Consider the following 23,297-nt stretch of genomic DNA (forward strand, 5'->3'; position numbering starts at 1 on the left):
GGCAAGGGTCTCGCAGGCGCTGCCCCGCCGCCCGGCTGTGGCCCTTGGCGGGCACTGAAGGGCGGGAGCAGGCCCGCTCCTTGATGGTCGGGCCCCGCGGCCTGCCCCAGCACCTGCCGTCGTGGCTGGTTGTGGCAAAGAGCGGCTGTCCTCCTCCTCGGGGTGGACACCGGCTCGTCCTGGCCGCAGGGGAGCAGAGGGATGCACGGCCTTTCACAGTCATGGCCCCTGGCTCGGGGCATGAGGGCCGAGGGCAGCCACAGCTTCTCAGCAGCCCCTGGGAGCCCCGAGGGGCTCAGCCGATGCTTGGGTCCGGCTCGGTCAGACGACATGGCTGCCCACTGCCCTCGGCCCATGGAGAGATGGTAGCGCCATGTGGGCTTTGCCACCTACTGCCATGCCCGAAGGTAGGTGAGGAGTTTTACGACCGGTTATCAGGTATGTTTGAAAAGCCATCCTGCTGTTCTGCCTTGTTGAATTTCTAAATGGAAATAGGGTTCCTTGCCCAGAGAGTTGACCTCGTAAATTGGAAAGTTACTGAATAACCAAGAAGTGAAGGGTCCAACATGGAAGAGGTATACACCTGTTTTTTCCTACCCTCACTTCTAGTCAGCCCATTAGCATCAGATGAGGGAGGTGAAGGTAATGTTACTGCTATTATGTTTCTCCTAAATTACAGTAATCCTTTGAGATGGAAACTGCTGCGGTGTTGCTAGCTCCAGTAGTTTTATCCAGAGCATCGTGGTGTTCACATTTCCCGGAGAGCCCAGCTCTGGGAAGCACAAGATTACAGGAGAATCTCTGATTTAATTTTTTATAAATTAGTTTCTCATGCTGTGGTTTGCAAAGAAAAGCTGAACAAGGGACCCCTGAAGACTCAAAACCGGAAGGCAGATTAAAACAATTCCAAATATATTACAATTTTAAACCTCATTATTTTTGCTTAACCTCATTCATTTTTAATACATAGAGCTGGGAATTGCCAAAACTGGGTTAGGTTTCCAAAGGAATCGTAGGCATGGCTCTGCTGAGACACCTTGGTTCCTAGTGGTGTGCACAATTGCAGGCTGCAGCCATGGGGACCTCTTTGCCACGTATGGGAGACCCGAAGGTTTTCAGCTGGACTGAGGAAATCCTGAACAGCTCATTGAACAGGTGGCAGAAGGTGCTGGGACTGAGGTGCTGCAACAGCCCCATCCCTCAGGAAATCTGGGATCTGTAGCTATCCCCAGAGGACTCGCAATTGGGGTTAGGCACCAAGGTCTGTTCTCTCAAAAGCAAGCAAAAATGGAGCTGAGGTGGAGACAACTTTTCTTCACATGGTCTCAGAAGTTTGAGTAGCATCTACTCCGCAGGTTGGTTAGTAGCAGTTTATTTATGGTGGATTAGCTGTATCAACTTATAAATGAGGGCAAGTCAACAGTGCTGCAGGGACAAGACCATCAGTGGGACATCAGGATATGATCTGTCACCAGCCCATTTTGGTATAATGAAATTGTTCTGTGTTTGCTTCTGTCAACTGCCCTCCCTCACAATCGCTTTATGGATGCTAATTATTTATATCCAGAGCTCCAATTGCTAGCTTTTGCTTTCTAATTTATAGCTAACTAGCTCCGTTTTAAAAAAAAAAAAGCGAGCCACAGACTTTCATCATTTATTTAAAAAATGAAGTAGGACCTCTTAAGTAATGTGAATAGTTATAGTTTATATATTTTTATATTATTTATATTTTAAAGAAAATTGTGATAAAGGAAGGAAACAAGTTTGTCTGAGATCTTTATTAGCAAGACTTAGAAATGCACAACAATCACTGTGTACTGTGTGCAATCACTCTTAGTAGTCTTCTACTAAACTGCGGACATGAACTAGAGAGATCACTGGCTAAGGAAATCAAGGCTCTTTTAAAGTATAATTAAAATTAAAGGTCTGTTATATTTCTTCAATCCAGTTTTAATAATATAATGCTTCATGCCCACTCCCAGCTGGCCAAATCCTAATTACAACATCCCATAATTTCCGTAGTAAAAAAAGCATCTCACTTTATGTTAAAGTGCTTTGCCACACTTCGTCTGCTGATGCCGTTCTCATTTGTACCTTCTTTATGCTGTTCTGTGTTTAAATATCTGTTCTTTTTAACACCTGGCTTTGCTGGGAACAAGCGTTAGATTCTTTGGAAGTGTGATCAGCTCTGAAGAGCTAGCTGGTAGTGTTTGAAATTTTGACACGAATCAGAAAAATGGGAAGAGTATTTTGCCATCTTGTTTCCACTTGCAACTAGCTGAGCTTCCATAGCTAAAGAAACTGACCTCTGTACAGTCAGCTGTGTACATGGATGTTTTAACAGTCTTTCGACCTTGTTTGCTATATTTAGTTTGGGATCTCTCAATGGAAAGGCAGTACTGGCCTTATTTAAGGTATTTCTCCTACAGTCTATAGTCTATCAAAAGGAAATGTAAAGGGTCTCAAGTCTCTAATTCTTCGCTGCGCTAGCACCCCTCTGATTAGCTGCTACTCTCTTCCTCCTTTATAAAAGGCAGAGCCACAGCACTTAGCAGCTGAGAAGGGTGTAATCCCTAGCAATCCTTTAACAACGCAAATGGAAAAGCTCCTAGTAAATGTTTCTCTATTTTTTCAGAGGTTGCTCTCCTCCAGATGTTCTGTTTTCTGGCTCCTCCTATGGACGGCAGCCTGATGCTCTCTTTCAGTCTTTGAAAACAGCCCTGAGAAGAGCTGCTTTTTTACCTTGGAGAGGCTGTTATTTATATGGAAAAATGTTGTATGTATTGTGGATGTTCCTACTCTTCTTCCCACAGAATCAGCCAAGGAAGTCTCACTGGAAAAGCAGTGTGCATTTCTCTTAAGTGTTCCTCTTGGAGTCTTGCTCCACAACATCAGTTCAAATCACAGTTTAAATACAGAAGCGTTCAGTTTGCAAATGTTTGGCCACTTTCACAGTTTAAATACAGAAGCGTTCAGTTTGCAAATATTTGCTGTTTTGATTAAAAAAATAAAATTGCACTGGCATATATTCTGGCCTATATGAGAGGGCGTCCACTTGCTGACAGCAAGAGACCTGCCTGAGTGTGAACAAGTAAAACTTAAGTGACCCGGAGTCTGCAGGTTGGACTTGCATATCCTTGCAGCTGACCACTACAAACTACTGGAGAGCTCATGTGCGTGACACAGCATTGAACGCAGAATGTTTTATCTGCATCTGTTCCCAGCTGTATGCTGACTGGCATTGACTGAGTGTCAATGTTTTGCCGAACAGATAAATGCAAACCTTAGGAACGCTGTATCAGCAGTCACAGCACAAAGATGTTGAGGTGCAGCAATAACAGAGGGTCACAACTCCAAAAGTTCTGATTTGGTCTCTCGCAGAGAAAATTGACATTTCATGCATCCCAAGGCGCTCACTGACTGCCCTGTTTGCTTCAGGATCCAGTTTGAAATTGTACTCCTTGTTTTTCAAACCACACCCTCACTCCTTGGACTTCTTTCCAGCTTGTCTCCTGGAGACAGTGGAGCCCTCCCTTTTCCTCCCGTCTGTCTCCTCTCTCTCCTTTCAACAGGCTCCTCACTGCTGAGTCAAGAACTGACTGCTCTCATCATCTCCTATCCAGAACTGACTCCTTGTACATGTCCTGCAGTCATTCTCCATTTTAGCTCAAAATTCCCTTCAAAAAATGTTCTTTTCCCCTGTAATTCAATTCTCCTTTTTCCATCTGTTCTTCTTATTGAATGCATAACTCTGGGTCATACAAAGCACTCTGAGGCTCTGGATGAGTTTCTCCTGTGGTTTTTGTAAGTCATTGCGCAAGCTCCTGAGAGCAGACTGGTAAAAATTGTAATGTTTTTGAAGAAATTATTTGAAATGTAAAGACTTTGTTGCAGAGTTGTTTAATGTCTAACTGTTTAATGTTTAAATTCCCTCTAGTTCTTTCTCTGGCAGGAGAATGTTGTTGTACACACTTAGCATTTAAAGGAAATCCCCTGTTATGGTGGATTTAACTCCTGACATGTTCTTGATAAAGGTCACTTTATGAATTTAGTTTGGTATGTGAAGCCCTATCCTGTATTCCCTGTGCATGGAAAGCTCTGCTGGAGATGACAGATTCTCATAGCATTTAATGTCAAAATGAACAGAAGTGTCTAGAGGCAGTAGCCGTGCAGGCTGGAGGCCTTCAGATTCCCCACAGAGCTAATGCCATGATGATACATAATTTACTTGTAACTTGCAGACAATATGCCTATCGTTCCTCCCAGAAGCATTTCCATTTAAAGAAGCCATTTCTGTCTGTCTTTGTGCAGTGCGTTGACATTCATGCTCTCTGTGCATTCATACAGTCATTTGGTTCTTCTCTGGACACTTGCGTTCTCCAGGGTTTGCAGCACAGATGCTGAGTTACTTGCACGGTGATATATTAGCTGAAATTGCAACTCCTCCAGCCCAGCCTTGTAAAAACAGAAGTCTACTGGTCAGTGACGCAAAGCCGAATAAAGGGCATGGGAATCAACGTCTGTCTTCAAAATCATGACAGATGGGTCAGGGCTGCTTGCTACGTCAACCTTTTTAGAACCTGAATTCCTCCAGAGTGTTTACTCTCATCCATCAAGTGGATAGAGGGTGAATGCATTCTTTGAAAATGTAACTAATGGGAAGAAATGAGGTAGCCAATATAAATCAAATGTGCATCTATTGCTAATTTCACTAGTTCTGGAATGACAGAAACCAAGCTACACTTACAAATAGACCAAGTAAAATCTTAGCCTGAATGGTCTGAGTGGTTAAATACCATTTAGGAGCATAACTAGTAAGTGTGCATAAATAGGATATGAGAATAAAAGGCTAGAAAGGACCTGAAGGGGTCATCTGGTTATTACCTCTGTCCTACAGCAAGACTGAATGAGCCAATGTTTTCTAATTGCAGATTAATAGGGTGATTTGGGAAATGCAGAATATACTGACTGTTAGGCCTTTTAGCTATTTCCTTTGAAATAGACCCTTGACAGGAAAACCTCAGTGTTCATTTTCTTAACGTTATTATATTATCCAGGAAATAGAATAAAGCCAAGAAAAGCGGAAACCCCATTACATTTTAAGAGTATAGTAGTAAACCATGCAGATAGTGAACAGACTTTTAATTTTCTATAGGGCCTTTACAACATATTTCTCCTTCTCTTAACCCTGGAAAGAAGCACTCTGTAAATTCATAAGCTATGAATTGCCCCCATCCCCAGAAGGAAACAAGTTTTTTATGACTATGCTTTCCCCATGTTTGCCTGTTTCCTTTTCCCCACCATAGTAAGTTTTGAGACCATTAGCCAAATTTAACCATATGTGATGGAGAGGAATAAGCTCAAACATGCTAGATTTCTGCAAGGTTCATGAAAATAGGCAGCCAGAGAGTAGAAAGAGACTTTTATTTAGAAGGAATGGCTGAAGTGGGAGTTCAGCCCTTACTGACAAATCTATGAAGCAGTTAACCCAAATCATGGAAAAAAAAAATCTTTGACCAAGGTCTGCACCTTCTTGAATTAGTTTTACTGTTCATGAAATACTTTTGTTCCCTTTCTTTATGCCCAAATTCCTGCTTTTGTATGAATCTGTACCTTTGTCTGCATTACCTTTAAAGATAGGTTCAGAAATCCCCTCCTGAAAACACCATTATTTCCTGAACTATGTTCTCCCCTTCAAAACCAGGTTTTTATTAGACCATGTAATGCTATTTTACGTAACTCAAAGGCCCTAGTTTTTTTCTGTCGGCTTGTAGGATTTCAGGAAGCTGAAGATAAAGAGTCACCCTAATTTTCTTACTCATTCTAGGCTTCCTCTGTCTTGAATTGTTTGTGGAACAGGTTTTAATAGAAGTTCTCTGCATTTAATGGTTCTTAATGACATATATAACCTGAATGTAACAGACTGGCTTTTCTGGAACTTCAGTCTTAATTACAATTTTCAGGACACAAACATAATACAAAGCTCTTTCCCAGAGAGGTTCAACAACCATACAAGTTTGCTACCTTTTAAATTTTTGAGAAAATAACAAGCAAGACGGCCGAGCTAGAATGAAATGTAGGTAAGCACAGACTTACATGCTCAAAGTCCTCATAATGACATGTCTAAATTACCTTTAAAAAAATTCCTACCAGTGCTAGCAGAAGCAATATATAAGCACTTTTGCTACCCTGTTGCTAGAATGAATTTAGATAACACAAGATTAAGACTACTGTGCCCCTTTATGCCAGTTCTTTCAGTGTAACTGATGCTACTTGTATGAGGGATGTTAAATAAAGGGAGAAAACCTCTTGTGCAGAGACAGCCTTAACAAGCACCAGAGGGAATTTACAATCCTATCTTTTTAGAGTGTAGTTAATCTTTTTAGAGATACCTATCTTTTTAGAAAGATCTTCCTGAATTTAAAGAGTACTTGGTACTTCCTGCTTTTCTAAAGGCCTGAGAGATGCCCTGCAACATTAAAAAGTGACATCAAATTTTGTCAAACTGTGCTATTCCAGATATGTAGAATATCTTTAGCAAACATAAAAACAAAAGGGGAAGCATACAAAGTGCTAGTTAAACCATTTATTTAGCATTTTGTGGTCACATTTCTTTGTGGATTTTTGGCCCTCATTGTGGAAAAATGTGATCTAATAAAGTACTAATTTCAAAAAGAATGTGTGGAGGTCCAGTTACGCAGTAGATTTAGTTGCCTGCCTCTTTCTGCACCACACAATACTGCATCCAGGAAGCAAAGGAATGATTTCTAGTCCCAGTGTCAGAATTTTCCCTCTTCCATCACAGCTCTCCACAAGTCATTTGCTCCAACTCAACCAGAGTCTAGTGTGAATACGTTTAAAATTCTGGATCAAGTGAGGCTCTGTAGTCAGAGCCCATCAGAAGTGAGTCGTCTGTGTGTTTCTATCCATTTCCATTCTGTGAAGACTGAAACATAACTGTTAAGATTAATAAGCAGCTCCTCTTTTGTTTCTTTGGTTGTGCTGGAAGACGAAAACTAAAGAATTGAAAGAAACTAGTTTAGTGTTAAGAAATAACCACTTTCATGGGCCCTCCCAAAGATCGTTATATATCTGTATGTTTCTCTTCTAGCTCAGAATGTGACGGAGACAGCACATGATATGTTGCCTGATGCAAGAACTATGTTCAGTTAATGCATATTGGCAAGCTTGTGTCCACAAACCGGAGCTTGATTTGCTATGTCTAGGCTGTGACTGATCATACTCATTCAGAAAACGAGCTAACAAATGCCTGTATAAATGTCTGGTAGAATACAGGAAACTGCGTTGAGCTTTTTGATCATTTATTCCAAAACAAGGATGGTCAAATATAAGCCATGGGATTAAAACACAGCCTGAATCCATCTTCATTTGTAATATAGTTAAACATTTTGGAATGGTCTGTCCCTTCCCCGTCCACCCACTCTTGTCAAAAAATGATGCAGTTGGATTTGCTGGTGGTACGAAGATTGTGGTAAGCTATCGGCATGGTCCCTCTAGTTAGTCAGGGCTTCCTGATTTGTTTCACTGGTGTGTTAACCTCCTCAGCTGTTGGATTACAAAGCAACAAGGCAGCATTTATTATACTGCATATCTCAGATACCACTTCATCTCTATTCATCTCCATTCATAGCTACATACGACATGCAGTATTATTTTCAGCTATATTTGGCTTGCATGTAATCCAACTTTCCAGCTTCTCTCTGTATTATGTAAATACAACAGCAGGGAGAAGCAGCCTTTTGTCCCCTTGTGCCAGGAGGATATGCTGAACATCAACATGGACACGTTACTGAAGACCAAACTGTTTTCTGGAAGTCTGCTCACAGATTTCAGAATCCATCTGTTTTCTGTAGAATGCAGTTATTTAAAGCAGCAAAGTTCACTTCAGAGACATTGTACAGTAGCTGCTGTTTATGTTGATATTTCCAGTGAGGCTCAATATTGTCTATTTTCCATTATATCTCAACACTGCCTTTAATTGCCTCTTTCCACCAGATTTACATATTATCCCTCCCGGCTGTTCACACATAGACTTTCCTTTACTTGGCAATCTTCCAGTCACTCTGTACTACAGACAGAGGTACTAAAACAGCAAAGCAGTTGATGAGAGTCAAAATAAAACTACATTATGTTATACTACATGGCCTACAGATGACTGAACAATTAAACAACAGAGCATCTGCGACTGTCATCAGAAGTTCTCTTCCTTTTCTTAAGACTGTTTGTTTTAAGTACTTTTGGGCAGGTATGTAACAATGTTGTAGAGGCTTAACAAATGTCTCTTCAAATGTTATCTAATTCCATTATTTATCACTACTCCAAGGAAATGTAAGTCGGAATTAATGATTCTCTCAAATACCAAATGAAAATTGTTCTTACAGGAATTGGCTTCATAACCCTGACACTTGAGGCACCTGGGGAAGCAGAGACATTCCCTGGAGATTCACACTGATCATTAACGCAGCCAGACTCGGCAATACATTATATGTGTCTAACTGCAAAGATATAAGGAAGCTTAATGGTTTTAATGCGATGCTCAACATAAATACACACCTATTTCTTAAGTAAGTACATTCTTGAATTAAGGCTTTAGCTTCTTGCCTTCTAATACACCCAAACCCCACTGCTCTGTCATTGCCAGTAGCTGCTGGTGTCCATTGATACACAGAAACCGGCAATGTGCTGCTGTATCCCACAGTGAAGAGCTGCTTTGGTTGTGCTTTTCATCTTCCCTCACTTGGGCACAGGTGAAGCCCTCAGGCTTCTGGCAGGCTGCCACTGTAAACCCAGCATAGTGCATGTTACCTTGAGTGGGGAATAAGGCCTCAATATTGCATTTCAAACACTGATTAGTAAAGCAGGCAATTGAAAAAAGTGTTTATTTAGCTTATAGAGATTGCAGAAAGGAAAACAGCTCTAGAAATTTGAAGCTAGAAATGCTAGAGCAGTCAGGTACATCAGATTCCTAAGAATGAGCCTCCTTCCCACACCTTCAGCTGCAAGGATGACAGTCTGACCATACTGTCTCAGACATTGTGCTGAACAAGCAGCTGAAATGCAGCTCAACAAAAAGTCATTCAAAAGAGTCAAGAGCAAGGATTCGGGCAATAAAATAAACACCTGGAGATGGAAAAATCCTTCTCCATTTTTCCTCCCACATGTTTTGGAATTATTGTGCCAGGAAATTATTAAATCATACAAATTTCAATAATGAATGCATTTGCTGGATGGCACATGAAATTACTGAGGGATATGGCTAGGGAAAATGAAAATATTTCAAGGTCAGTAGTGGTGAAAGATCAGATAGAGGAGCTAGACTACAACTTATATGGACTTACGAAAACTGTGCTGGTATGGGAGGATATTCCCAATTGATACAAGTGAGCATTAAGAGGAAGCATGTGCATAAAAAGCAAAGGAATCGGTTTAATGTTTTCTGCTGTAATTCAGCACAAAGGTTCCCCATGATATTTTTGCTCAACTGGTAAGACTCTGCCACCTAATTAGGAGAGGGAGAAAGCAGACCCACTAAAGCACTTCTGTATCTAGAAGGCCATTTTTATGTCTTTTGAGAACAAGGCTACTTTTGCTATGCAACAAATCCCAGTTTATAGCACGCTAGAGTTGTTCTGTGGTTTAATAAGGTTGGAACATTTGTAACAGAACCCTGACAAGCTAGTTTTCCCACCTGCACTTTGCTTAACATTGCAGTTCGGTTTTATTTCATTAGATCTTGCTAAACATGTACTGGCAAAAATTAACCCATCACTGAATTACTGCAGCTATGTAATTTAGGAAAGAACATCCTTCTCTCCATATCACGATACAGTATGTTCTGATTAATATTTTCCATCTGGTTCAGTCACAACTGAGCAAGGAGCATGTGGAGGAGAGGTGGGAGGTAGCAGCCGGCAGGCTGGCCATACCAAAGCAGGCTGCTGCATTGTCGCTGACTGTGCTTGTGTTGCCATTCTGAGCACACATGAGGTAGGGAGAATCCCAAAGGCAGTGTCCGAGGATTAGCACCCACAAATGCTGCTAGCTCCTATCTATACTATATTGCTACATGCAGCTTGGGGAATAAAAATAAGTATCAGAAATGTCAACAGCCTATAACACAACAACGTATGATGAAGCAGATAAAATGACTTGTAGGTCTCCTCTGCAGTGGTGTTAGCAGCCTAAACTATTTTCAGGGCAGAAGGCTGTGGAACTTTCAATCTGGAATTGTCTCAGTCTCCATCCAGTTCCTGCTTTTTAAGAGTTCTTGGCTTTCCACAAAAGTAAAATTGCAAGTAACAAGTCCTCAGAGATTCAGTCCTGGTCATCCTGCATGCATTATTCCAGGAGGAAAAATACAGGCTGATGCTGTCCCTCCCTCACAAAGCCTTCTCCAGGGGCAGGTGGATGCAATCAGGTTTTAACCTGTGTTTTCTTACATGACAATTTTGTAACCTTACTATTTATATCATACTGCCTCTCTGCCTAGACTTCACTCAAAGAGGAAAGAAACATCCTGTCATCATCATCCAAGAGGACCAGTGGGCAGCGATGTAAACAGATTGGCCAATCCAGACACAAATAGGGTAATAAAGTTAAGGCTATCAAGACCTGACGTTATGAGTGTTGGTATGCTGTAACTTAGTACTGACATTCCTGTGGATCTTACTGGAAGTCAAGAGCAGACTGCATCGCCACCCTTTTCAGTTGCTTCACACAAAGGAATTCCTGCAGGAATTTTTCTTTAAAGGTACCCAAACATGCTAGCCAGTAAACACCATCTAGCCAACAAACAACAGATGCAAACAAACATTGGGGTTGCACAGGAATTCTAAGAGAAATCTGGGGCTCAAATCTTAGGGCAAGCAAGTCAGATTTTAGTACCTACATAATCTGAACTCGGGACTGGCAAAATTAATACACTGATGAGAGCATATTGAAGAAAAGCTCTTCCATTAGCTATTTCTTTCCCATAGGACGGAGAGTGGATAAATTTAAAAGATGAAAGAGCAAGGAAGAAATTGGGAAACATATGAAATGTTCAGTGAAACAAAGCAAACTGTTTGATTAAGTTGATTGAACGTAGGGAGAGACTAAAAGTCAGGAATAAAGAGTCTAGCCTTTACCTATTTTACAAAATAGTTAATGTCAGTAAGAAAGTTTGTTGACTAAAACCAAAGGAAAATAATTAAACTGTGTAATTTCTCCCAATGGCTCTAACATGCCTGTTCTTAAATTATAAACTTTTTTGGGCAGGGTGTCCAACTCTCTAGCACTGTCAGCACCTGACATACACATTCCAAACTGTATTGTCTTCTTTCTATGCTGAAAGGTTAACACATACAACATGGCCTTGGTGGCTCACTTCATACTCTTGCTGACCCTGGAAGGCTGTGAGATACACTGGAGCTGGGCAAAGGTTTCTTCCAAGCAATAGAAATTCTAGCAGCTTTTTAGAGTGCTGAACTGCAGGCAGAGCTCACCATTGGCAAATGACTGCTATCCATTAACAGAACAGATTACAATTAACATGGAGGAAAAAGAAGGATCATCTAGAGTGAAGATGCCAAGGAGGTCCATTGTTTTCCCAAAAACATCCACAGCTATAGCTGGAAGCCCATTTTCTAGAAGGTTCTGCCTCAGCAACAGCAAAGTCACAACCCGTCTAAACTTTTTATAGCCGAGGCAGGGCTCCAAAGTCACTGTATTTAGAAAACCCTGCTTAGCATTCAGCGATCTTCCCAATTTGGCAGTCTGTTTATTCTGGGGGCACCTCCCTGCTTTCTTTCAAGTGAGCCCTACCAAGCCTTCAGTTCTGGCCTCAATGCAGTTCTTCATATTTTCCCATTTTGGGAATATGTAGTAAATTTATTTGGAAGCAAACAAACCAACCAACCACCTACCAAAACAAAATGAAAATTGTAGAACTCCCTCCTAAAACCAAACCTCTTTTCAGAAGCAGGAAAAAGGGAAAGAGGCAGGCAGAAGCACAGGGGTCCTCCATTCCAACAGCACCTGCTCTGCATGAGCATCTTTCACCTCCCTCCCCTTTCGTCTCTCATTTCCCAGAAAGGCGGAGACTACATTGTAAGCTAGGAAGTCCTTGAGAAATCGTAAAAGGGTTGAAATGCCTGACCAACCATAAACAAACAGATCTGTGTGAAATACTCTCCTAAGACTCAGAAACAGCTTCTCCATGCAAGCAGAGCAAGCTAATAATATTCCTTGCAGAGATCCAGAATCCACTGCACTGCTCCATTCTCTACCATCTTCCACTGTGCGCTTCGCATTATTTTGCTTTTTCTATATGCAACAATGAAGTGCAAGAGATGGCAGAACTCTCAATTCCCTTTTGTTAGCACAAGTGCAGAAAACTAAGTTTCCACATTTAAAAACCCCCTGTCTATCTCTCTCTAGCATATTGACTTTCCCTTTTGAGAGCTTTTGTAATAGCACTTTTGGATCTCTGCTTATGAAAATAAACTACTACAAAATTTCAGAAGCCAGGTTCCTCCCTTCCTATACAGGTAGGAACCTAACCAAAGGTCAGGACATTCTGAAGTTTTCTGCCATCACCAAATTTGGGACTACACAGGAGTATTACATCCTGTTGGCTTTAAGTTTTCAAGATGGTACATTTTTTTTTGCCTTACTCCTGTTCCACCTGCCTTGTTCGTGCATACATCCAGTTTATGATATTCCTGATAATACCAAGCATTATGGCAAGGTTACTTTTCAAGCAACATCTTGAATTTTTTTATCATCAGAAGTTAAAGTTCCGCAAAAATAAATGCCTGTTTGCCTTCCTCTTTCAAGATCTAAAAGAATCTATTCAAGAGTCAAATAGAAATGTAATACCCTCTTTTTATTCTCAGAAAACAAAACCCACCAGCTGCAAACTTATTTCCGTTCGGGCACAAACTTAACAGAGTAGATCCCGCATTTTAACAGATGTTATTATGGAAAAGAAGTGCCAATGAAGTTGTAATCAAAGAATTTTGGGAAATAAATGCAAAAACTCTCCATTAACAATAAGCACCTTTATTGACCGTCTTACCATTCAACACTCATTTCATTCAATCTCCTAAACTGCTGAACTACTACAGTCCAGTTTAACATTTAAATAAAAGAAAATGTATTTGACTTGTATAAAAAGTGTTATACCTGGGTAGCATAGAATTACTGTCCTATTTTAAAAAGCCATAGACACAAATAGTCACTACCTGTGATTTTGAAAGTTAAGCCCTATATATTTCAAAGGCAAAATTAAACACGTATATTCCATATGATGTTATGCTTGTAAAAATGCCTACAAAAATCCATTTGTTCAGAAGGCAGAGCGGTTGGAAAGTATCTTCTATTTCACCATTTAACAAATGATACCACTTCACAAAAACTACTAGGCAGCAAAGTATTCCAGATAAATTTCACACATTAAAAAAACCCTGACACCCTATAGTGTCCCAACAATTTCAGCAGGCAAACAGAGTTCAGTACAGCAACAAATCTTTGTAGTACAGACTAAAATTCACCTGTGCATCATTTGTTACAATACTTAATTCAATGCTGAAGAAATTTAAAAATCAAATACACCTAGGAATCTAGCAGTCTGATACTGCTTATTCCCACTTCTTTTTTTTCCTTGCTGTTTTTAGAGTACATCATCTTATATTTATGTTACAAAGGGTATGCTACTTCCCAGTGTTTAAAACCTTTTCAAAATTTATTAGCAAACTTTTTGAGATGCAAGAAAATCGCCTTTGATAAAGATGACATAAATATTTTTTTTGCTATCTTCTGACCTTAATATTAAACTTCTACTCAAGCCAATAAGAATAAAATTAACCAGAGCTATTTTGCTGGAAGGACTCCAATTTCTATGCCAACATGAGTATTTAGACAAAATCATTTAACTTACCAAGTTAGCACTTGAGTGTTTATTAGATTTCTTCTGGAATTCCTATACCCTACACAAGGTAAGTTTTTCAACAGTATCCAAGAAGAAATAAAACTATCTCAGGGAATAGTAAGAAAAGCTACTGAAATACGTCCTTCATAACACATGCAAAATGACATCTCCTGGAAAGGCAAAAATTGTGGGTTTTTTTTTTTGTTTATATTTCCCCTTTCTGCAGGATGGAAAATTATTTTATTCTAACAAGCAAAAAAATTCATCACTATTACAAAATAGTTTTGTCTCCTCATGTCAGTTACACTTAAGTTCTTTATCAGCATAAAGCATCTGTATGAAAACTGAGAAAGGGAATTCAGTTTGTAGCAGAAATTCATTTATACCCATGCACAGTCTTTCTTCCCCACAAAAGAAATCCAATGTGGGAAATAATCCTCTGAAACAAGGCCACTGAAATAAAACAAACCAAAAATAATAAATAAAGCAGGAAAGCCTAAGCAAAATACATTACTAAGACAGTGAATGGGATTGTTAGAAGAGATGAGAAGTTAGACCTCTGTGTAACTTCCACATGGCTGAGATCTTGGTTTTCTAGTCTGCTTGGATCACGAGGTTCTCAAAGCAGAAAGAGGGATTTATTTTTTTTATTCCCCTTCCCTGCCTTTGTTTTTAAAGGCATCAGAGATATCCAGGATGCAGTAAACGTTTCATAAGGTTAATACAACTAAAGAGTTGACCAAAAACTTGAGTTCATTTCATGAAATAAATCAGACTAGAAAAATGGAATAGCTTACATCAGAAAGGCAGCACACAACTCCTAAATAAACAAAAATTTTTGCTTGGATTCAAGCTCCACATTTCTTATTACATGTAACACAACTAGATCATCCAGCTACATTTTTTCCTTCATTAGCCATAACTTAGTGGGGAAATTCTCAGTTTACATCCTAGTTACTGAAGTCTTACTTTGGAAAAATTTAGTTATGAAATGGCTGCATACAGGTGAAGGCAGATTTCACATTAAAAGGAGTGTTACTAATTACCATGCAATTTTTTGGTATTATCTGTTCTGGAGAGAATTTATACACCCTTCTAAAATGCAAGCGTTTCTGTTAACCAGCACTGGGATAAGAAAAGAGACAAGTCTTTTCACCCTTTTTAAAAGGAGAAAGTCAAATAAGAAACTAAAACAGGTATAATCAAAATTTCAATCTTCCTTCACTGAGGTACTTAACATTTTGAAAACTAATGATTGTATCATTTGCTAAATAAACGTATCAACCATCTTGACACAACCATCAAATTGTGTCGTTCAAATATTTTAACAGAGTAAGAGAGAATTGCTCATGGTATACACCCAAAAAGTTGGATGATACATTAATAAGGTTTTTTAATGGTTGCAACAAGCATAATGACAAGCATGAAGTGAAAATTAAAAAGAAATTAAAAGGTACTCAAAAAGTTCTTGAAGCTTTACATCCCTGGAAAACACTTTTCTTTTTTTTTAGGGATTGAAATCAATGACATCAGTAATATAAGGAAAAAAGGCTCACCTTAAATCTAATTTACAACTCTACTTTGCTAGTAATCCCAGGAATAATATTTTTTTAAAATAATACTACGTCCAAGAAGTGTAGCTTTTTTAGTGATTTATTTTTCTACAAGTGAACTTTCAGGAGACAGTAAAACAAGAAAGGCTCAAGATTTCTTTTATCTCTTTAATGACTGGGCGCACTTTGTAGCAAGTGAGCTCAAGGTAACAAATCCCTTGGGAAAAAAAAAAAAAGGAAAGGGGAGGGCGTGAATGCGATGTTCATGAAGGAGACAAGCTCGATAGCCCTAAACACCAAGGTCTTCCTTTAATTCTTAAGATAATGTGGCACCAGCTCATAAAAGTAACTATCTCTTCTTAGCCACTCGTTGTCATTTGTGATAGCAAGTGTTGCAATACTGACACAGGGCCCTTGGCCTCTCCAAACCAAAATAACATTTGTTTTCAAGACAGCAAGTTCTCATTGTCATGTCTTCAAGTTGGAGCAGAATTGAAATTATTTTGTTCTACAGTAATACTTACAAAAGAGTAAAACAAATTGGAAGGCCCACCTTGTATCTGGAAGACTCAAAAACATTTTTGAGCTTTTCTTCATTTGCAGAAACTTTTCATACCTGCTAAGCCAATGCGGAAGTATGTGAACCATAGCTGAGTTTCTTAAAAACAGTCACATTACCTAGGAAAACACAGCATCTGCTCAATCCCTAATCACATTTGAAATAAATGTTAAGAACAATCTCCTATGATCTGTTTGTGCAACATCAGACCAACTGTCCATTTCTAAAATGGAAGCTATTTTTCAAATAACCGCCTAACTGAATAAGCTGAGGAAGAGCAGGGTTAAAAAAAAAAAGCAGATAGTGGCAATTTCTACAAAAGAATCTTTAAGAGCACATACCTTTAAGTCCTGGTTTTGTAACCCAAATTTTTTGGGTCACTGTCAATCAACATTTCTTGCCGACTGTAAGATACCCTTAGAGATCTTTACTGAAAATACTGTAAAGGTGATAGCATTTAGTGACCCAAACATAAAAACCACAGTTCGTGGATCCACCATTTGGCAAAAGTCATCTTAGGAAAGGGAACACGCACAAGATATTATCATTACTGCACGACACCCTTGATATTTTACAACTTTCACAGAACAGTTCGTTCCTTAAGCCCCAGAAGTGCCAGAGAACAGTCAATTCAAATTATTTTTACAGCTGGAAATTGGCATTTTTTTCAGAATTTAAAATAGCTGTAGGTAAACAGAATTAGCAACATTTGTTCTGAACAAAGCAGCACATTCTGTTCCCCCTGCCCCCTCCCCAAAACAGAGGCAAAGTGCAGTTACTTCTCTCCTCACAGCTCCCAGGCCAAGGACACTGAAGCTTTGTAGACTGAAAATTCCTCCACGCACATGACGCACAGTTATACAATTCAGCGGGGCATCCAGCACAAAAGCATTTACCAAGTGCTGAGAGATTTTACTCAACCTGCACTTTTCCCGTACATTAGGAAGAAATTTAAGGTATTAAGCTGCACTTAAGATTATGCAATTTTAATGACAACAAAATCAATAACATATCAGAAAAAAGAGAAACAGATACTGCCCAAGATTTTTTTAAGAGATTGGTTGACCCAAGACATCCAAGAAGAACTGATGCCAGACAAAAAAAAATTTTAAAAACCCTTTAAAGTTGTCGGACTTTTTTATCAGTGCTTTTAATATTGACGTCCAGTGTCTCTACTTTTTTTGTTAGCCGATCCAGCATATCATCTTGCTCATCTATTTCTGTCTGCAGACCAAGAGCTAGGTTTTTCAGACGACTCAACCCAGAAGACATCTCGTCTGTCAACAAAGAAAAGGACCATAAGGAATCAAAACAGTATAAAGCATAATGTTTAAATGGAAACTATTCAGGATTCCCTCTTCTCCAAAACCCTGGGTTAGAAAATGTTAAGTTACAACTGCTGAAGTGTGAGTGTTCTTCTCCAATAGTGGAAGCACTGATATTTTAATACATCTACTGCATTACTACCAGAAATAATCACGTCCTCCTTTTTTCCCCATTACAAGTTAACTACAAATGCTTAAAGCCAAATTGGATGTTTATAAAATGACATACCCTGTAATGTACTTTTCACTTTTTAAAAAAAATCTTATTTTAGAGAAATTTGGGTACATCTTTTCTCAGTTCAGTATACACACTACCTCAGTTGTTTTTCTTTAAACTAAATGCAGAGATATCATCAATACACTGTGGATTTAAGCACTTAGTTAATTCACATAGATGGAAAAATCCCATTTCCAGATTTTCTGATTTGCCTACAAGGAAACTATTTTATTGCATGATTGATCAGTATAAATGCTTTTGAGGCTAGTAAGTTTTGCACTGCTTGGGAGTAGAACAAATGCACTTCTACTAACTCTTATGCTTGACTATTTCTCTTTGATCTATTCCTTCCTATCTTCTTTCTAGGTCAGCTAAAATGTGACACATGTAAGCAAAGAGGCACTTTGTATATATGCTACAGAACAAAGGAAGACAAAGTCAGCTGAATGGTTTTGGGAAGTAATAAAACAAATGCAACAAATTCACAAATTAAATATTTAGTGCCTTTTGATTATTCTATTTTCTGCAAAACATATTTATTTCAAAGCCTGCGCACAGTTGTAAATTCTTTGGGTCCAAACTAATGTACAATTTAACATGCAAGTTTAACTGTCATTTTGGTAAGCTTATGCATCTTTCAATGTAAGTGATAAGCTTTAGAAAAAGAGGTAGTAAGAATCCATACTGGTATAATCTGAATGTCAATTTGAAGCAGTATTTCCTTATTAACATTACTAGTACCTGCTTAGTAGGATTTTTCAGAATGGATGGATAAGCCTGCTTGTCCCAGTGATATTCCAGTCAATTTATACGATGATTCAAAGAAACATCTTCCTATCCTGAATGCAAGTGTTACGGGATACTTCAGCACCATTTCCTCATTCAAATGACAGAGACGTGCTAGCATATTCACATTTGGTAAGAGTGTTTTCCTTATTGTCAGTGCATGATCTAAGAGGACTCGTGCTTTTGGTATAGGTTTTTTTTCCCCTGGTCTCTTTGCTCAGGGACAGTTCAAAATCTAACTATTTCTAAAGCACAAGCCTGTTGCAGAAGAGTTGAAGTACTGATGCCAATAGCATATCAGTTTCCACAGTAGATTTATACTAGTCCAGGCATCCTACCCAGTTTGTTTCTGGCTGGTTTCGCATGAAATGCATTTCTAACTCAGATTTATTACTAATATTTGCAAGTGGTTGACCCACAGACATCCCACAGCATTCTACCATTCAAATAATGTATGTCTCAATCAAACTTTGGATTCTGCCATGTAGATAGTCTTGAAATGCAGAATACAAGCAAATTATCTTTTTTTAATCATCAAATTTCACACACGAGCTAAACAAAACTGTTTGTTGGCAATATATTACTTAGTAATTTACTCTGTCTTAAGAGCCAAAAATTGAAAATTGTATTACATCAAACAGCTTCAATTTTTTCACTTACCTAAGTTGTTATCAATTTTCTGGTGGTAAGCTCGCAGGTGTTGGTTCTTTGGATAGGAATCCCTTTGCACTGAAGAAACGAAATCTGCTTTGCTGAAATCATTGTCTGTTAAGAGTATAAAATACAGAATATTATATAATAAAAAAAGCTAGGAAGAAGAGGCTTTAAAGTTTTGGAATGGCTATTAAAAATTAGTCTGACCACAGCTGCCATGTAATCACATAACCTGTTAGCAGGAATATCAAAAGTATTCCACCATCATGATCTATAGGGCACCCCTCAAGATGAACAGTTAAGCTACAATTATTCCTTCTTGGGCTGCCTTTTGTAGTTCTACTAGGTAGTCGAAAGAAAAAAAGAAAAAAAACCCCAGCCATCCAACCAACAAAGCAGGAAGGTTAGTAACTTCTACCAGCAGTTAGCATTGCCCCAGGTCAAGCCACCAGAGAGTTTTTTCTGCCCTCTACTGGACAGACTTTTGATATTATATGGAGTGGAATGGAGATTAATGGTACCAAAAAGCATTTCTTTACTTACAGAACTACAACTATGAAGATATCCTGCTGCTTTCTCACTCTTACTAAACTAAGTAATTGAACCTCACTTTAAAAAGGAACAGTTACTTTGTACATAAAAGTCATCACAGGAGTTAACACATTGTGAGAACGGGGAACAAGACCAAACCCCCTACGCTTCCTTGCGTGAATCAAGTAATGACTTCAGTATGAAGGTTATAGTCCATGTTTGAAATAACAAGGAAAACATATCTGAAAACTATGACAAATGATGGCTAAAAAGAAGAAACTCTGAATAGATAAATTAAAATTTTGGCAAACATAAGACAAGGCTGCCTGCACATTGTGTGGATTCTTGGCTATAGTCTTCTCTGTGCAAATACAAGCACTGGATGCTTTTAAAGTCTTCAGTGGATATAGCGTAAATCCCCCACAGGGAGGACTAAATAAAATCCATATCCAAATAAAAAAATTGCACGTCTTCAGTATGGGCATGAAGAATTTTAGGGGAAACAATTCCCTAGAATTCAAAGCCATGAAGTCTGGGTTACATTAGGCAGCAACGTAAGTCAGCAGTTGGGCCAGCTGAAGGGTCTCTGCCTTCACCACTGTGCAAGTTTGCCCCATGTTGATGACAGACATTCAATGTAAAATAAAGTTAACAAACCTGAATTATCTAGCTTCCTTAAATTTGGATGACTTTCCTGGTATTTTGACTCTTGTTCTTTACTAGACATCATTGCTTCTTTTAATCTAGTAATAAAGAGAATAAAAAGAAAACGTTCTTATGGACCACAGGCCTCATTCTGAATCTGTTAAAGAAGAACAGGTATCAAATTTTGCAAGAGCAAATTTGTTAGACCTGATCCAAAATGTTCCTTTAAAATGAACTACTAGCATTTGTCTTCAGTGAAAGCAGAACTGGTTGCTTTAGTGCTGAAAATAGTGTATGGAAACTTTGATACCAAAACCAAAACTGTATCTTCCATCTTGGAGGCAACCCACTCCTTTTCTCTAGTGGAGGATGGAGGGGGAAGGGAAGGAAGAAATCAATCCATGCAGCATTACAAGGCTTTACATAAATTTCTCAGCTGAAGAGAGAGAAGTACTGTAAGACACAGTAATTCCACAGCAATTAATTTTTATTTATATCTTTTATTAGAAGCTAGAGAAATACACACAATATTTAACTGGAAGCATGTCAATGCTACAAATCATGATTCCCTGATAAGACTGAAGTAAGCATGATAATTCAGAAGACTCTGAAGAATTACTTGTGTAATTGGGTGTAATTGTTTGATTAGTTTCCCAGAAATATGAAGTTACACTCTTACCACTACAAATATAAACAAAAGTAAAAATCCTTTTCTCAGAGTTAAAGGAAAAAGGGAGCTAGACACCATCTCAGAAGATTACTTGACAGAATCAACAGATTTTTTAAGTTGTGATTTTCTGGTGACATTTCAGAGATGCCGTGGGAGATAAGTCCCAAGTAAAATGTTTATTTTACTTACCTACTGTTAGCATAATATTCAGGGGTTCCATTCTGCTCTGGCTTGCTCTCTGGAGGTTTGGCTTTGAAGTAGTTTACCAAGCCCCCCCAAACACTCTTAATGCTATTTATGTGCCTTTGACTAGTCTTCAAGTCCTGGTCCATTTTATCTACCATCTGTTCTGTACGCTTCAGGGCCTCTCCTTGACGTACAAGCTCCTAACAGGTATTGACAGAAAAAAAGAGAAGCTAGTAAAGCCAAGATAAACTGAAATATCAAACATATTTAATAGACACCATAAAGAAAAAAACCCCATAGTTCCTTCATCCCTGTAGATTATTTCTAAAGTGATACAGCTTTTTCACTCATTCCTCTTCCTCCAGGGCATTTCAATCAAGAGCCATAGCATTAACCAGCTATAAAATCCTCATCACTAAGCAATGCCAGGTTCCTGACACCTACTACAAACAGCACCCAGGAATTTTCTGTATTGTCCTTCTGTCAGGTTGACATTTGTATCTCTTCTTGATGGAACAAGTATGGCACCAGATGGGTGATTTAGTGAAAATGCAAAGGTTTATGGCAGGGAAATGAGCAAGTACAACTATTTCTAGTTGTGAATGACACCTTCATTGGTAAGGGATACTATTTTCATATTACTGGGATGTTCCTCAAATTTAGAAACAGAATAACCAAAGGAAATAAACATAAATAGAATTTTTTCAAGTATGAAATAATTAGCAGCAATAATCTTTAGCTAATACTAACAGTGCAGGATTTAGAAATTTTGCAGCAGCACAAACACTGTTCCAAAGTAATCCAAAGATTAATTCTGGCAAGAAAGCCGCCTGCAGCTATCACTAGTGCAAAATAAAGAACTTGTGTACATATTCTCTCTAAACTTTGGGGAATTCTAGTTGAATATTCCCTCCCCGCCCCCAATAAAGCGGCAAACACATACAATTCAAGTTTTACAAGGAGCCCTGTGTTAAGCCTAAATTCTTGATTCCTCGTTTGTGCTTTTCTGGACAAACAAATCACGAGTCTGCAAGTTCGCAGAAGCGCCACTGAGAACTACTGCAGCTTGTGGATGCTCTTGGGTTAATTTAGGCAGCCGCGTTACTAATGTTCAAGGAAACATCCCATTAACAGGTGACACAATGGACAAGAGCTTTATGAGCGATGTCTCCGGGTATAAACTCTCTTCTGAAACAAGGCCAGAAGAATGAAGGAAGTGATTAATCGGGATGAAGCGAGCACATCACAAACAACAGGGCAGGCTCTTCATTTAATCGACAGAGCTGCTGAAAACTTTTCAGTCAGATAAAGATGGGCATAAATGCCATTAATAAGTCTTAGTAAGAATTGCAAAAAGCAGCTGAAGGCACAGCTGAGTCCCAGCCTCAGGGTCACACATTTAGCGGGGACCTAACTGGGATTTTTTTCCTCACGGCCCCGTTCCCGGTTCGCCCCCCCCCCCCCCCGTCCCCCGAGCGACGCTGCCCCGCGGGGCCGCGACCCACCTCGGAGGCGGCCACGCCGATCCGCTCGGACTCGTAAAGGAGCGAAAGGGAGCGGGTGGTGCTGTCGGCAGTGGCGGCGGAGCGACGCAGCACCTCCTGCTGCAGGTACCGCTGCCGCTCCGCGCCGCCGCCCGCCTCCCCGCTGCCCCTCGCCGGCCATGTCACCGCCGCCTCCTCCTCCTCCTCCTCCTCCTCGGCGAAGGGGTTGTAGCTCCTCGGGAGGGCCGACATGGTGCCGCCGACAGCGGGTCGCGAAGGAAGCGTCCGCGGAGTGAGCGCCTCAGAGAGGCGGCTCCCTCAGGCCTCGCTCCTCAGAGAGCGAACTCGGACCGGACCGGGCCTGCCCCGCCGCCGAGCCCCCACCCCAGGCCGCGGCCCTCTCGGCTCCTTCCGCCCACAGGCCGCCGCCCCGCCCCGGGGCGGGGCGAGCGCGCTAGAGCGCTGCTAAGGCATACACGGTTGCTAGGAGGAACCACTGCGACAGCGCGGGGGGTGGGAGGAGTAGGGGAGCCCGGCGCGCCCATTTGTAGAGAGCGTGGCCTGGGGTCGGGCGGTGCGGCAGGGAGGGCGGGTCACAGGCGAGGGGCGGGGCGGGGTAACCCACCGGCAGTGAAGCCGCGGCGGGCGCCGCCATTTTGGTGGTGTGATTGGTGTTTCGGGAACCCGCCGGGAGGCGGTGGTCTCGCGAGAGGGGGCGGGGCAGGGCGGGCTGGCAGGCGGCCCCTTGCAGTCCCTC

General features: G+C 40.2%; 1 protein-coding gene across 1 annotated transcript; it reads right to left on the minus strand.

The window, feature by feature from the left end:
• Positions 1-13,046: 13,046 nt before the first annotated feature.
• On the minus strand, positions 13,047-22,950 carry SNAP29 (synaptosome associated protein 29). Its single transcript, XM_049804088.1, has 5 exons — positions 22,562-22,950; positions 21,060-21,256; positions 20,213-20,298; positions 19,031-19,135; positions 13,047-17,319 (listed from the first exon to the last, which is right to left on the minus strand). The coding sequence occupies exons 1-5, from the start codon at positions 22,790-22,792 to the stop codon at positions 17,162-17,164; spliced, it is 777 nt and encodes a 258-aa protein (XP_049660045.1). The 5' UTR covers positions 22,793-22,950; the 3' UTR covers positions 13,047-17,161.
• Between the last annotated feature and the right edge of the window lie 347 nt (positions 22,951-23,297).

This window comes from Accipiter gentilis, chromosome 7 (genome assembly GCF_929443795.1).
Source record: "Accipiter gentilis chromosome 7, bAccGen1.1, whole genome shotgun sequence".
NCBI lineage: Eukaryota > Metazoa > Chordata > Aves > Accipitriformes > Accipitridae > Astur > Astur gentilis.

Coding starts and splice junctions, on each gene's coding strand:
- SNAP29 (XM_049804088.1), bottom strand. CDS start 22,792: ATGTCGGCCCTCCCGAGGAGCTACAACCCCTTCGCCGAGGAGGAGGAG. Junction 19,136..20,212: donor AAGGAAGCTAGATAATTCAG/GTTTGTTAACTT, acceptor TACTCTTAACAG/ACAATGATTTCAGCAAAGCA. Junction 17,320..19,030: donor GAAAATTGATAACAACTTAG/GTAAGTGAAAAA, acceptor CTTTGTTGACAG/ACGAGATGTCTTCTGGGTTG.